The sequence below is a fragment of the Cornus florida genome, unplaced genomic scaffold (genome assembly GCF_030987335.1).
Source record: "Cornus florida cultivar Cherokee Brave unplaced genomic scaffold, ASM3098733v1 CherokeeBrave_3.0.0_Hap2_Chr09, whole genome shotgun sequence".
In the NCBI taxonomy this organism is placed as follows: domain Eukaryota; kingdom Viridiplantae; phylum Streptophyta; class Magnoliopsida; order Cornales; family Cornaceae; genus Cornus; species Cornus florida.
This window is the reverse complement of record NW_026775579.1, coordinates 90,637,457-90,652,975: the sequence shown is the minus strand read 5'-3', so window position 1 is coordinate 90,652,975 and position 15,519 is coordinate 90,637,457. Positions and strand designations below refer to the sequence as shown.

Sequence of the window (15,519 nt, the reverse complement as noted above, 5' to 3'; positions counted from 1 at the left end):
CTCTCTTTGAAAATCACACTGTCCTAGAATCTCCTTCTCCATCCATGCAGGGTTCCCCTCCACCTTTGCAGGTCTACTCTCGTCGCCATCGCACTCAACCTCCCCTGCCAGAATCATCTTCAGAACCAGGTCCAGGTAACCCTCCTTCTCCTATTGCTCCTACAATTCCTGAGCGTACCTCCCGTTATCCTACCCGTGATCGTCATCCTCCTAATTGGTATGGTTTTTCTAGTAGCACTAACCACCCTATTTCCCAGTATGTCTCCTATGATGGTCTTTCAAATGCATATAAATCCTTCCTGGGCAAGATTGGGACAGTTTCTATTCCTCGATCTGTGTCAGAAGCCCTCCAGGATCCCAATTGGGCGTCTGCCATGACAACAGAAATGGATGCTTTACACCATAATAATACATGGGAACTTGTTGCTTTACCTTCTGGGGAGAAAACGGTTAGCTGCAAGTGGGTCTTTAATGTGAAGTACTTAGCCAATGGTTCTATTAATCGGTATAAGGCTCGGTTGGTGGCAAAAGGCTTTACTCAGATTCCGGGCAAAGACTTTAGTGCTACCTTTGCTCCTGTGGCTAAGTTGATGTCTGTGCGATTGCTTGTCTCCTTGTCTGCTGCCCATTCTTGGCCTCTGCATCACTTAGATGTCAAGAATGCATTTCTTAATGGAGACTTACTTGAGACTATATATATGGATCCACCACCTGGATTTTGGGCTGAGGGGGAGTATGCTGGGAAAGTCTGTAGGCTACGGAAGTCTCTTTATGGTCTGAAGCAATCTCCTAGAGCTTGGTTTAGTCGTTTCAGCAATGTTGTTTTATCCATGGGCTTTGTGCGCTGCCACTCAGACCATACTTGTTTTATTCGACGTCGCTCTGATGGTTATTGTATTATGTTATTGGTATATGTGGATGATATCATAATCACAGGTGATAATGCTTCAGGGATTGCTCAAGCGAAACTTCATCTTCAAAAGTCCTTTGATGTGAAGGACTTAGGTCCTCTTCGATATTTTCTTGGAATTGAGGTTGCTAGATCCCGTCGTGAAATTTCTTTATCTCAAAGAAAATATGTTTTGAATCTTCTTCAAGATACTGGCATGCTTGGGTGTCGACCCGCTTCCACTCCTATGAACCCCAATCTTTAACTCTCTGTTGAGTCAGGGGAACTACTTCCAGATCCATCCGTGTATCAACGTTTAGTAGGTCGTCTTATCTACTTGACTAACACAAAGCCCGATTTGACATTTGCTATCAGTGTGATTAGTCAATTCATGCATGCCCCTCGCTCAGCTCATATGGATGCAGTCTACCATATTTTGAGGTATCTTAAGTCGTGCCCTAGTCTTGGTCTGTTCTATGCCTCAGGAAATCAGTTTGGACTCTCATGCTTTACTGATGCAGACTATGCTGGATGTAAGACAGATAGACGTTCTACCTCTGGCTTCTGTACTTTCTATAGTAATCATCTCATATCATGGAAGAGTAAGAAGCAGGCTGTTGTTTCTAGATCCTCTGCTGAAGCTGAATACCGAACTATGGCTCAAGGTACTTGTGACCTCCTTTGGCTTCAATCAATTTTGGGAGAGTTGGGTCTTGTACAGAAAGTTTCTTCAAGGCTGTTTTGTGACAATAAATCAGCCATTATGCTTGCTTCTGATTTTGTTTTACATGAAAGGTCGAAACATATTGAGGTAGACATTCACTTTATTCGAGAGAAGGTTCGATCGGGTATCATTAATTCTATTTTTATTCCTTCTTCAGAATAGACTGCAGATGTGTTCACAAAGTCTGTTGGGCCTTCTCCTCTCCAGTCTTCCATCGTCAAGCTGGGCTTAGTCAACATATTTGCTCCAGCTTGAGGGGGAGTGTTGGAAATCTTATCTATAAGTTGACTCAACGATTATGGCAGATTTATTGGGTCTTCAATATAGGCTAATTTTTAGGGATTTTATTTTTATTCTGATTTGATTTGATTTGATTTTATTCTCTTTATTTTGATTTGATTTTATTCTCTTTTCTATATTTGTAATTTTCCGCTTGTATATAATGATAGTCAGACTCTCAAATTGAGTACGCCAATTTTACTAAGTTACTTTTGTTTGTTTTGAAATAAGATGTTTTTTCTCATTAGGAGCGGCCAAAAAATTGTTAGAACTGACGATGTGATTAAATGATTTGTTTCCGATTTTAAAAATTAAAAATGAATGGAGGTATTAGTAATAATTTATATTAGCACTTGTTTAATTTTGATAGGAAGAAAATATAAATAATTAAATTAATAAGGATGGTGTTGACGTTGTGGAGCTTAAATTTTAGCATGTAAAGTTGTAGATCAAAGCACATTGAAGTAGTATCCATGACTATATAAAACTCCGGTCAAATGTTGGTGTGCACGAATGTAATAGAATGCAAGTGGGAATATAATGAAAATGAGAATGAATAAATTGAGTAAATTGTAAATATAAAATATGTAGGAATAGAATGATAATAACCATTATAGTATTTGGTTGGACCAATTTAAAATTTAGAATATAATAAATTTCAAATTGAGTTATCCAAAATATCTCTCTTAGTAACAAATAAATTAGATTAACAAAATAATATTCTTTTATAATTTTTTAAAAATAAATGGTGGTGGAGGAGGAATGTGGTAATGTTGGAAGACAGCAGTGATGGAAGGCGGTGGCGATGCTGATGGCGGTGGTAGTGGTGGACGGTTGCGGCAGTGGTGGAAGGCGGAGGCAGTGGTGGTGGTGGAAGGTAGCAGAAGACGATGACGGTGGTAGCGAAAGGTGGTGGCGGTAGTGGAGGAAGGCGGTGGTTGCGAAAGGTGGTGGTGGAGGAAGGCGGTGGGCGTGGTGGTGGTGGAAAGTGGAGAAAGGTTGTCGCAGTAGCGATGGTGGCAGGGATAGTAGTGGAAGGTGGTGGCTACGATGAAAAGCTGTAGCAGTGGCGGTAGTGAAAGGCATTGGCGGTGGCGGGCAGTCAGGGGCGAAGCCAATTAAGTCCTAAGGGGGCACATATTACCTGGTCCCGTCTAATAGAATATATATAGTTAATTTTTTTAGTATATATGAAAAATTATATATCGTGCCCCCCCCCCCCCCTAAATTTTAATTTCTAAAATTATCTTAACTTTTTCTTTCTTTTGTTCTTTAAATTACTTAAATTTCTTTTAAAAAAAAGTCAAATTTCCCTTTTTGAATCATACTCTAATTTTTTTCCTGTCAAATATATCTAAATTTTCTTTCTTTTTTTTTTTTTTTTCTTAAAATTTTTCTTTTAGCGTGTTATATATCAATGTTAATTGAATTTTTTTTTTTTTTTTTTTTTTTTTTTTTTTTTTTTTTTTTTTAACTGTGCCCCCTTTGAATTAAAATCCTAGCTCTGCCCCTGTGGGCGGTGGTGATGGTAGTGGTGGAAAGCGGTGGTAGAAGACGAATGTGGTTGTGGTGGGAGGTGGTGGTGATTTTTGGACTTGGAACATGAAGGTTTTTCGGGAAGTTAATTTTCTTAAAAAGAAATTACTTAGGAATGAAATGGTTATTCCATATATTTGGTTTTGGAATAGATTTTTCTGCCACTTTAAATAGTTAGAATGGATATTCCATTCCATTTCTAAACAACAAACACAACACTATTTCATAAATTGAGGACTTGTTTTCAAATGGTTCTAGACTTTTGAAGCAAGTTGGTTTTTTTATCGCGTTGAATTTTATATCAACCCTAAGGGTGTGAGAGATATGAAGACAAGATGGTGATTATTTGCGAGTTATGTTATAGTATGGTAGATTGATTGCGAGAAAGAAATAATACATCGTATAGAGTCCGTGAAATAATTTTGTTGAATTACGTAAATCTTTATATATTTGCGTGATTGTTTTTCTTTTTGATTGTCAAGCCTTATTTTAACAAATGGGCCATGGCATAATAAAAATGTTACTCTGTGTGTCATTATTCGAGTTTTCTTCCCATAATTTGCTAAATGAAATAAAATAAAAAATTTGAACAGGTGAATTAATCATTTATTGAAAACAATTTGGTACTCATTCATTCAAACCATTCTTTTTAACTACAAAAATGTGAGAAACAAAAGGTCCAAAAGAAAAGAAAAGAAAAAGTACACGCGCGTAACTCCCCAACCTGTAGTCGAACGGTCCACATCCGGGTCACACCCACGTCAAATTGAGACGTACACTAACCTCAATAAGCGGACCAAGTCGTACTCTAATATTCGAAAGTGCCTAACACGCCCCTTTTAGCGCGTGTGATTTCAATTTCTTTAATTCCATATCCTAATCGTACGTGCGGGGAGACAAGCGTACTGATGAACCTCCCTAGTCGTATCACAATAATTTTCTCTCTTTTCAGTTTTCCCTCTCATCGTCTACCATTACAAGTGTGTGTATATATATCTATCTATAAATATATATATATATATAAGCATTTACATATAGTAACACACACATCTCTCTCACACATAAAACCAAACTCCAAATCTTCTCTTTTGTTGCGCAAACCTGTATTTCCAGGTCAGTTCGTTCACTAGATGGACCCGGTTCAACCCGCGTTTTTCCTGCCGCCGGAGACCCCAAGAGAGCCGATGGAGTTTCTTTCTCGCTCTTGGAGTGTCTCTGCTCTCGAAGTCTCCAAAGCTCTGGCTCCGCATCAGGTGCTAGCGAAGACCTTGAGTGGAGGAGTTAACGGTGCTGGTTGTGGTGGTGGTCCGACTATACCGGAGGATTTGGCCGGAGAGTTGGAGGAGGCGGCGACCGTCTCCGGCAACCCTTTCTCGTTTGCTTCTTCCGAGACTTCGCAGCTTGTCATGGAACGTATAATGTCGCAGTCTGTAAGTATATATCTGAGCATATGCCGACAAATTACACAATTCTTTCTCTGTCTCTTTAGAATAGTTCATCTATTTTGGCATTTGGCTTTAATTTTGGGTATTTCATGCTATTTTTGCTTCTGGGTTCTTTGAATTATATCATTTTCTTTGATGGGTCTCAATCTGTGTGGAAATTTTATTTTAGAAAACCAGAACTATCACTCTTCTTGTATCCCTAATCTGTTTTTTTAATTTGTTTTAGTTTTCTGGTGAGTTGTTTTTTGTGTTTTAGATTCACTGGAAAACTATGTGTTTCTTGAAATTACCAAAGCGATTTGAAACATCTATGCAGTACAGGTAGCTTTATATTTTCTTGGGAAGCACAAGTAGCATTAAAATACAGAAACAGGGCACTCTTGCTCTGGGTTTATGTTATGTATGCTTGGTTTCCAATTTTGTTTTTAATTTTTTATTTTGGTCTCATTTTCCAAGGATTGCTACTATTATGATTAGAAAAACATCCTTATTAACAATAAACGCTGTTTTCACTTTCTTCAAAGCTAGTGAGTTCGTTTTCTTCGAAGTGACCCGCAAAGCTATCAATTATAACACTTGCTTTTACAGAGAAATTTATGATAGAAATGATTTCAATTTTTCCTATACAGCAGGAGGTATCACCACGTACTTCTGGAAGACTCTCTCACAGCAGTGGCCCATTGAACGGTGGCCAGAGTTGTGGCTCTCTCACTGACAGCCCCCCTGTCTCTCCGTCCGAAATCGATGATGCCAAGGTCTTCCTCTATTTTCATATGCATATAAACACACACACACACATATATAACATTAACGCTGTCCACCGGCGTAATTGCCGGAGTCTGACACTGCCCACCACTTGGGGATGAATTTGGGTATTGCTTGTTTAAATTTCTCGTTTGTTTACAAAGCACAAAGAAGCTGAGACATACAGAGGACAGCAGTATATCAGCTTTCTCTGTAACCAACAACGCCTTTAATCACACTTAAGAATCCTTACAGATGCTTCTGTCTTATATACAGAAGTTTCTACTATCACATATTCACATGTATAGTAATTATGTTGTTTAATATGAAATTCTATTCCACTGCTGATTATTTTTACTACTTTCATAATTTTGTCCCATCTGGAAGAATCATTATTCTGGAAGCAGTGTCTCAGTAGATAAAACCTTGGGACCACACCATGATTATTAGGTGTTTTGGGTGGTAAATACAACTTCTGTATGGATATATTAGTGTATGTAAGCATGTGTCTGTGATTAAATAAACATAAGTTTTTCTTGAATGGATTTAAAATGGTGGATTCTTTAGTCGATGAGGAAATAATGGCTTGTACCTTCCATTGTATTGTTCATGTCGACCCATGAGTGACTAGCAATTTATCACACCTTGAGACTGGTCCAATTCTCTTAACTAGTAGTGGCGTTTAATTGTGTGCACATTTATGAAACATGGTCCCTTCCACCATGAGGTGGGTGGGTGGGTGCATTCTTATCAAACACGCATTCGTATCAAACACTATTGTTAGAAAGAAATTGTGTGCTTTCTCATTAAATTACACTATTGATGTCAAATTGGTGCATACCTACACCCCTGTATGGTGAATTTGGAGACTAACACTGGTTTGCGTTTGTAGTTTTGTCGATTGAACAACCAATTGAATGCCCAGTACAGAAGTGGACCCACCGGTGGTGGAGGGAAGACAGTTGGGAGGTGGTTGAAGGATAGGAAAGAGAAGAAGAAAGAGGAGACGAGAGCTCAAAATGCGCAACTCCATGCTGCTGTTTCAGTTGCCGGGGTTGCTGCTGCTGTGGCTGCCATTGCTGCTGCTACTGCTGCCTCCTCTGGGTCAGGGAAGGACGAGCAGATGGCTAAAACTGATATGGCCGTTGCTTCGGCTGCTACGTTGGTCGCGGCTCAGTGTGTGGAAGCTGCCGAGGCCATGGGGGCCGAGCGTGATCACCTTGCTTCTGTAGTTAGTTCTGCAGTTAATGTACGTTCAGCTGGGGATATCATGACATTGACAGCCGCAGCTGCGACAGGTATACCAATTAGTGCAAATGTAGCTCACAAATTGATTCTCTTTAAATTGTTTGTTGGCATTTCTTAAATTGCTATTTTTATTTTATTAATGGGGGCTTATTTTCGTATCTAATTTTAAAGGCATTTATGAAAATAGTTTAATAAGATTGAAAACTTCACCAATGTTTTGATTCATATGTTTTGTATTGTTGTTTATGTTAATTGACAACCGTATCTGTTATTCGTTGAACGTATCTTTAATGAAATGGTTTGGTGGGTTGGTTTGGTTGTAGCACTGCGTGGGGCGGCAACATTGAAGGCAAGAGCATTAAAAGAGGTATGGAATATAGCAGCAGTGATTCCAGTGGACAAGGGAATGAATGCTGGTGGTGGGAGCAATGGAAGTTCAAATGGGAGTTACAGTGGTGAGCTTGTTCCGGAAGAGAATTTCCTAGGCATATGCAGCCGAGAACTTCTTGCCCGAGGTTGTGAGCTCCTTAAGCGGACTCGCAAAGGTATGCACTTAATTTTTAGCCCATTTCAGAGTATCTGAGCACAGCGATTGCTTGAATAAATTATTTACATATTACTGGTTTGATTAAATGCCAGTTTGGTTTATGCAGGAGATCTTCATTGGAAAATAGTTTCTGTTTATATCAACAGGTTGGGCCAGGTGTGTTTCTTTTGTTAAACCCAGCTATTACATGATACCTTCTGTTGCTCTGGTTTCCCCAAGAAAAAGAATAACTCATCTAAGTTTAATAAATTCTAGTAGGCTAATTTCAGCAGATTATGTTGTTTGATCCTGACAATGAATTACTACCATCCGTAACTTCAAATTTTCTTCTCTGCTTGGTACTTTTTTTTTTTCTTTTTCAAAGCTGTTACAAATGGAAATGAAATTCAAAACTCAATTTTGAAATACATTTTTGGTTTCAATACATGGGATTTTTGTGTCTCGGTCAAAATTTTAAAGGTAATGTGAGGATGTGACGTGGTTAAAGATACGCAGAAAGTTGCAATTATGCATGACAGAACAAAATGAAAAGATGAATGAACATTATCAAATCAACTTTGTATCTTCCATTGCAGTGGTTAATTTCTAAAACTTGATTTTGTATTGCAGGTGACGTTGAAGATGAAGAGCAGGCATGTTGCTGGGACCATCACAAAAAAGAAAAAGAGTAAGTCTATTACTTTTGTCTTTCTGTCATAATGTGAAACGGAAATGGAGGTGGGTCTTGTTCTGTATAGGGATTAGCGAAAGGAATGTGCCACTAAAGTGAAAAGGATCGAAAGATGCCATCTTTAATTTCTCTCTTTTGATTTTACAGATATTGTGTTGGAGGTGTTGAAAGATATGCCGGCTTGGCCTGGCCGTCACTTGCTTGAAGGTGGTGAGAACAGGCGATACTTCGGATTGAAGACTGTACTGCGTGGTATTGTCGAATTTGAGTGCCGGAATCAGAGAGAATATGATGTATGGACTCAAGGTGTCTCAAGACTAATCTCCATTGTTGCCGAAAGGAACAATAATAGACACAGAATTTGAAGTTTCAGTAGAAATGGGGTAGTAGAATTGGCAAATGGTGAAGACTTGAAATAGAAATCTATGGCCCTTTTGAGGCTTTGGGACTAACCATATGTTTTGAAAATTAGGTGGGATTGCTTTTGTTTTTGTTTTTGTTTTTGTTTTTTTTTTGTCCCCTTTTTTTGGGTGCTTGTATTGTAAAAAGAGAATTTGAAGTATAAGATAAGTTATCCAAATGGTGGATCTCTTTCCTTTAGGAGCCTGTGTTTTGTGCCCTTTTGGACTTTTATTTTTGTTTTTGGACTTAAAATTTTGTTTTTGAACTGTTAAAGTGATATGAACAAAAGCAAGGAAACCATGTGATGTAGTCTTTGATCATGTATTGTTGTGGAAAGAAAAGCACCATCTTGGACTGAGGCAGTCAAAAAGAGAAGAAAAGAATCTCATTTTGAGAAAAAGAATAATAGAAGACAAAAACATGCTCTTTATTCTGTTGAACTTTGTTGATTCATGTGGACTTACCTTTATTGTCATTGGAGCTTAGTTTTTTTTTTGTCACTGGAGCTTAGATTTTTATTTGTCTTGATCTGTAACTTTTAGCTTTTTATAATAGTTTTGTTTGGATTTAGTGAATCAAGAGTTTGCAAAATACTTTAATTGTTTGTAATAAAGTATCATTAGAGTCCATTTAGGCAGAGGAAAATATAATATAAAATAAAAAGCATTAAAGAAAACTATATACTGTTCCAAAACCCGGGCAGAGTCACAGATTTGGTTGGGTTTGTTGATTGCCGGAACTGTACATTGGTTCCCTTTTTCATACTTCTCAATTCTCATTCTAAGTTTGTTATGACTTTTATATTAAATCTTTAGTTTAATATTATCTTGTGAGAAACAAAAATGATTTATTTAAAGTTCGCTGTCAGAAAATATAATATATATTTTTCTTTTCTAATTCCAAAAACAGCCTTAGTATATGAAACGATATTTTAATATATATATATATTTTTGAGATTTACTTCATTTTCCTTTGCTTTTGATTTCTCTCAAATCAAGATTGATCTAACTGATTTATTAGACCCTTTAATTTACATCTTCACATTACTTTCTTAAAAATAAATTAAAATAAAATATATATTAACAACAATCTTTAATTTAAGTTTCCACTTACCAATTACAATTTACAACTAATTTCCAAATGTAACAAAATTAATTTTAATTTCAATTTATTTGACTAAATTTAAAATTTTAATTTTGAAAATATAATCCTCAATTTAAATTTAATTTTTCATTTTAATTACATTAGCTCAATCTTTATGAATTGCAAAATCTTTTTTAAACACATGCTTTATAGAGGGATGCTGATTTTTGTAGCTTGTTTCTTTTTCACATGACTTCCTCATCTATTTATACACCTCTTATATACTCTCTATAATTTTTCAGATAAATATCTACAATTTTACAAAAATTTATACTTTTAAAATATTCTAAAGTATCTATACTTTAGAGATATCTAGGAACTCTCCAATATTCTAGAATCTTCCAAACTCCCCTTACCTCCTCAATCTCTACACAAATGGGAAATACTCTAAAACTCCACTATTCTCATGCCATACACACTCTACATGGATAGGGTGGGAGCCAAAAGCCAAATTAGTAATATTAAATTTAATTTTAAAATAAAATAAAATAATTAGAACAAAATTTCTATATGACAGCCAATAAAAAGGGTTAACCATTTTTTTTTATTTTTTTTAGCACAACTCACACATCCAAACGCGGGCTTGAACACCTTACCTCATCTTTGAGGATGAAGAAGTTATACCATTGGATTATATGCCTTTTAGCGTATAATATATATACACACATCAATAGATTAATAATATGTTTAAGCAAAAGATTACAATAATTTTATTAGATTTGAATTTTAAAAGGAAGACTAAAAAGGTTCATTAGACTTTGAAGGGCTACAAGTAATTTCTTTGCAAATTATCTTTAATAACTATAAATAGGTAACCACTAATAGGAAAAAGGTTTATAACTTGATAACACATGGAATGACTCGAGAATATGATTTCTCCTAAGCATGGCCATATCATTAAACTAATTTATTAGTTAGTTGCATAGAAGCCAATAAAGACAATTGGAAGTCCTAAAAACCTACTACTTCCCAAAAATAGGAAAAACTGTCCCAACCTCAATGAGAACAAATGAACACCGGCCTCCGGCGGCGGGGCAGTGATGGTAGGAGCTCGGCCTGCCACATCAACGCCCAGGTTCGACTCCTCCCAAGCCTTCCTTGTCCTCCGACTCACCTGGTGTTATATTTGGGGCGAGGTTCTTACACCTCCAGGTTTGTAGCTTAAGGTGGGCCCGAAGGGGCCCTGCCTAGGTGAGTTCCTGGTGTCAACTAAAAATAAATAAATAAATAAATTTAAAAAAAAAAAAAATGAAATGAACACCGGGAGGGAAATGAACGAAAGGGACCCAAGGTAGCTATATATGCAGAGTGCTAGGCATAGGCAAACAACCACATAATGTTTGTTGGAAATTTCCCGCCATCCAAACATGCATTACAAAGAGGGTGATAATTGTAAGTGGTCTAATTATTCAAACTTGATTTTACCAACATGAAACAAGGCCTCAATCCCCTTATACCATCGTCATTAAGACATAGGATTAATACGGTTTGGGATTGCATTAGGACTCCACAAACAGATTAAACAATATGTGCAAGGAGTTGAGACTTGTTGACTTTTAGTTACTCGTGGTGTATTACAAACACTGCACCCGTATCCATTGCTTGTAGCAGCATCACACGTTTAGTCGGTTTTAGGAAGAACAAAACCTGGGCCTCCTTGCGGCTGTGGGGCTCATATATATGATCCAATGGCTGAGCTTGCACGATCACAATTGTTCTTAGCATCAGTTCTAATGAATATACCAATGTTTTGTCAAAAGTTACACCAACATTCTTATTTAAACATAATGCAGATGATCTGGAATTCAATCACGATGCTTAGACCTAGAATCGAGCATCAAATTTTCAGGTTTACCACTGATAAACAAAGACTATGCAGTTGCTGTGTGTAATTGAATATCAAACAAGCCTAACCAAATGTGGAATCAATCTGTATTTTTCAATAAAACTTGGAAAAACATTAGTTTAAATGTGAACTAATATAATGTGACGAGCCTAGATTAGTTGATTCGTAACATGGGTCCATGGAACACAAATGTGGGTAAGCCAAATTATTCCTATTTCAAACAGTAAGTCGGTTTTCTTAAGGATCAGGCGACTGAAGGAGAATAATAATGACCTCTCAATTAGTATCTCAATGCCTTGATGACAAGGACTTTCAGTCTTGAAAATGGGAGCTTGATAAGGAGTAAGAAAATGAAGTGCAGATTGAGAAATTTAACACTCTCATGAAGAAAAACATTTCATTAATGTTGGAAGCAAGATACATAAGTTAAAGATAACAAACTAGAAAACTAACAAGCTAAGCAACTAAATTACAACTAGCTAAGATTACCGAACTAAAGCTAAAGAGCCAAAGATAGACATGAAAGATAAAGTTCAGAGTCTAAAAACTATAAGCTAAGATAAATTAAGGAAGATAGATAACAAAATGCATGTTAGATCGTGGTGATGGACCCTTCCTTGTGAGACTTGAGTGAGTATTTATAGAGGCTTCAATCTGGTGTTGTCCCTTTTAATAAGTTTTTCTAGAAATTAATTAGCTACGGGCTGAAAATGACTTATACTAACCATCTTGTTGAGTTGGTCATGTTAACTTGCCCACTTCTCCATGGACAGATAAAAATATATATATTTGGCATGGTTTTTTTGGCCAAGGGATACATCTTCTTTCATACTTGATGATTTTTTCTTGCAGTCTATTCTCAGCTATCTTCAATTACCATGCCTGACTCTGACTTGGGTTTTGGCTATGGAATCTTCTGATAACTGACAATTATGACCTTCTTCATTAGAGATATGTGAGAACCTTCCATTTGTAGCTCCAAATTCCTGGATATGGTCAAGTTGTCTTTTCCATTTCAAACTTTCCTTAAGTTTTCAGACCTGACCTATTGGGTTCTTGAGACATTAGGATTCACGGCTGGTCTTCATTTGACTTATATCAAATATGCTTTAAATACCTATAACCTAAGAAGATATTGAATCCATCCTGGCCTGAGCTTGTCTAAAAATTAGGCCCACTCTCAGTTACCATCGTCAACATGTTATTCTTGACCATGGGTTGGTCGAAGGACTTTTAGGTCATGATTCATATTGACCGAGACTCATTTGACATTGATTGAGAGACTTCTGACCACTGATCGAGAGACTCTTAGGTCATCTAATTGAGACTTCTGACCATTGATCGAGAGACTCTTAAGTCGTGATGGTCGAGAGACTCTATTAGGCTATAGTGACTGAGACTCTAATCAAGACTTTTAGGTTATAGTGACTAGGAAACTTAGGCCATGGTGACCGAGACTCCTGATCATAGCTGAATAGTTTTCTCAGGTCATAATACCTTAGGTCATGATGGTCAAGAAACTTTCTTTGGTTATAGTTGTTGGGAAATGTGCAATTTTTAAAAACTTTTTGAGGGATGTTCATATATAGATCTTGATTCATCACATAGAAATAAGTTTTATGCAAAAATAAAATATGATGTATCATTCAATTAATAGATTGAATACTTACATTAAAGGTTTGAGAAAACCTTTAAATCTTTCCTCTAAAGTGAATGCTCTCACTTATTGTAGATTCCCTAGCAAGATACATTCTCCTTGATCTCCATCTTCTTGGTAATGGTTTTGCCTTTAGGAATCACCCATAAGCTGTAATACCCCCAATATTTAAAAGGATATAGTTGGAATTTAAATTCAATTTTCTTTGAATTATGTGCTTATTTGCTTAATTGGTTAAATGTGTATTTATTTAAATTTATTATTTATTGTAATTGTTTGTTTATTTTAAATTAATTATTTAATTATTTATTTAAATTTATTATCTGATTAATTGGTGATTGAATTGACGTGTTTTATTTGATAGCTTATATGATTTATTTGTATTTTTACATATGTGCTTAGGTGGACTATGTTGTTTAGTCTTCTGTTTATAAATTGTATATGTCATAAATAGTTTAGGGTTTCATATTATTCACATGGGTAATCGACTTATAATGAGTTGGGAATTAGAATTAAGTTTTAGTAAATGCCTATATATATTGAATGGTATACGTCGGCTAAGGTTGAAAAATAAACCCTATTCATGTAAGGGTTCATAAGAGGAAAAACAGAGGGGTTCTTGAGAGGAAAAAACAGAGAGAAACTGAGAGAACCAATTAGGAGTTCAGTCGTGGACTGAAGGACGTACCAAGGAGGAAGGAAGGGATGGTTTGTGGGATTGAAACCGAGCAGTAGGAGGTTTGCCGGTAGGAGGCAGTTGTCGGAGAATTGAGAGATGACGTTGAAAGGTTTCAAACCGAAACCTAAAGGCAAGTTTCATTCTATCTCCTTCCTGTAAACTTGTGTTCTATGCATTCTTTATAGTCTCCAGGGATTAATTCAACTTTTAAAACTGATAGTTGGATTGCATGCTATTTTTAAAATTGATCCCGATTCCATGTCAATTTTAAATTACAACAGTTTTATGTAAATTGTGTAATCTTGAATTGTGATACATAATTAGATGTTTTAAATTAAAATTTATGATGCATACTGTGTAGTATACATGTTGGGAATGTGTTGGGATCTAGTTTGGACACTTGGGAACCCTAGCAATGGAAGATAGAGGGTCTGGAACACGCCGGAGAAGGAAAAAAATGGAGGCTGGGAGAGTGGAGACTGCTCCACCCTTCAATGAAGGCAGCTCCAAGAGGAGTGGAGCCGGCTCTACTTAAATTGGAGCCCCCTCAACCTAAAATTGGAGCCTCCTCTACCTTTTATAAATACCTAGTAAGTGGTTTTGGTGGTTTTTCAGACTGCAGGGGCTAAAATGCAATACTGAAATTTAAGTGGGGCTTTTTAAAATAATATATATAACATATTTAAAGACTCAGGAATATTGGTTTATGGTCTGGAAAGGGGTATCAGGATTATTAAAGAAAACTATGCCTGCTACTAAGTAAGGAGAAAGACTTAGTTTCTAGTTTGTTGAGCAAACTAAATGGACTGGTATGAGAGTTATGTTTTAGATTTTATATAAATGATATTTATATAATTTAATGAAGGTCATGAATGTTGGTTTATACTGTGTTAATGGACTCCATGAAATTTAACAATAATTTACATGTTGTCACGAAATATGAAAGTTTGATTATTAGTAGTTGTTCTAACAAATTAAACGAACTAGTATTGAAATACTATTGGGACTTCATATAATGTACCCTGTCTAGACTTCTGAGTGCCATTATACCAGGTGTAGGAATTATGATTGAGGATTAAATGGACATCATGAGATTAAATATTAATTTACATGCCGTCAAGGATTGAGGAGGATTTAAATGCTAGTCTTCGTTTTAGCAACGTAAATGAACTAGTATGGAAGTATTGGTTGGGAATTCTAGTATATTGTGCAGTTTATATTTCTGATAATCATTATAACATGTTATGGATGTTAATTGCAGAACTGTATTAAATTTCTGTTCTGTCAATTATATGAAAATGGATGGTGTAAATTGTTTATTATTATTTTAACAATTTAAACGGAGGATCTATGATTCATGATAGGATCTTAATACTATCTGATTTCTATTATGCTAGTTTTTGAATATACTTGATCGATATTCATTTGAGTGTGCATCATTTGTGGATCATATGCATTATATGCACCGGTATAGGACGGTGGCATATCAGAAATGGATTAGATCAAAAAGCTAAGTCCTACATCTTCATACATACGGAATGGATTAACTAAAATTGTTAAATCCTACATGGATGCATGTCCTATCAACTAAAATAATTGAACGACATAACGGATATTTATTCTATCTTTCTACATTAGGAAGGAATTTATATATATACTTATGGTACCGTGATACGAGCTTGAGTCTCCTGATCACGGTTAGGGTGCGTA

At 36.1% G+C, this 15,519-nt stretch overlaps 1 protein-coding gene across 2 annotated transcripts; it reads left to right on the top strand.

Annotated features, from left to right (window-relative positions):
- The first annotated feature begins 4,441 nt into the window (after positions 1–4,441).
- LOC132275099 (VAN3-binding protein-like) lies at positions 4,442–8,682 on the top strand. Of its 2 annotated transcripts, none has more exons than XM_059776494.1 (7): positions 4,442–4,858; positions 5,506–5,628; positions 6,510–6,915; positions 7,189–7,410; positions 7,519–7,568; positions 8,022–8,079; positions 8,230–8,682. In XM_059776494.1, exons 1-7 carry the CDS (start codon positions 4,559–4,561, stop codon positions 8,445–8,447), a joined length of 1,377 nt encoding a protein of 458 aa, XP_059632477.1. In that variant the 5' UTR covers positions 4,442–4,558; the 3' UTR covers positions 8,448–8,682. The 2 variants fall into 2 exon arrangements, with proteins under 2 accessions (XP_059632477.1, XP_059632476.1); XM_059776493.1 differs by having other exon boundaries at positions 4,444–4,858; positions 5,503–5,628.
- Positions 8,683–15,519: the final 6,837 nt, after the last annotated feature.

Excerpts from the sequence above, each read along its gene's own strand:
- LOC132275099 (XM_059776493.1), top strand. The coding sequence starts at position 4,559 with ATGGACCCGGTTCAACCCGCGTTTTTCCTGCCGCCGGAGACCCCAAGA. Across the intron at positions 7,411-7,518 it reads CCTTAAGCGGACTCGCAAAG|GAGATCTTCATTGGAAAATA; the intron begins GTATGCACTTAA and ends TGGTTTATGCAG. Across the intron at positions 8,080-8,229 it reads CATCACAAAAAAGAAAAAGA|ATATTGTGTTGGAGGTGTTG; the intron begins GTAAGTCTATTA and ends TTGATTTTACAG.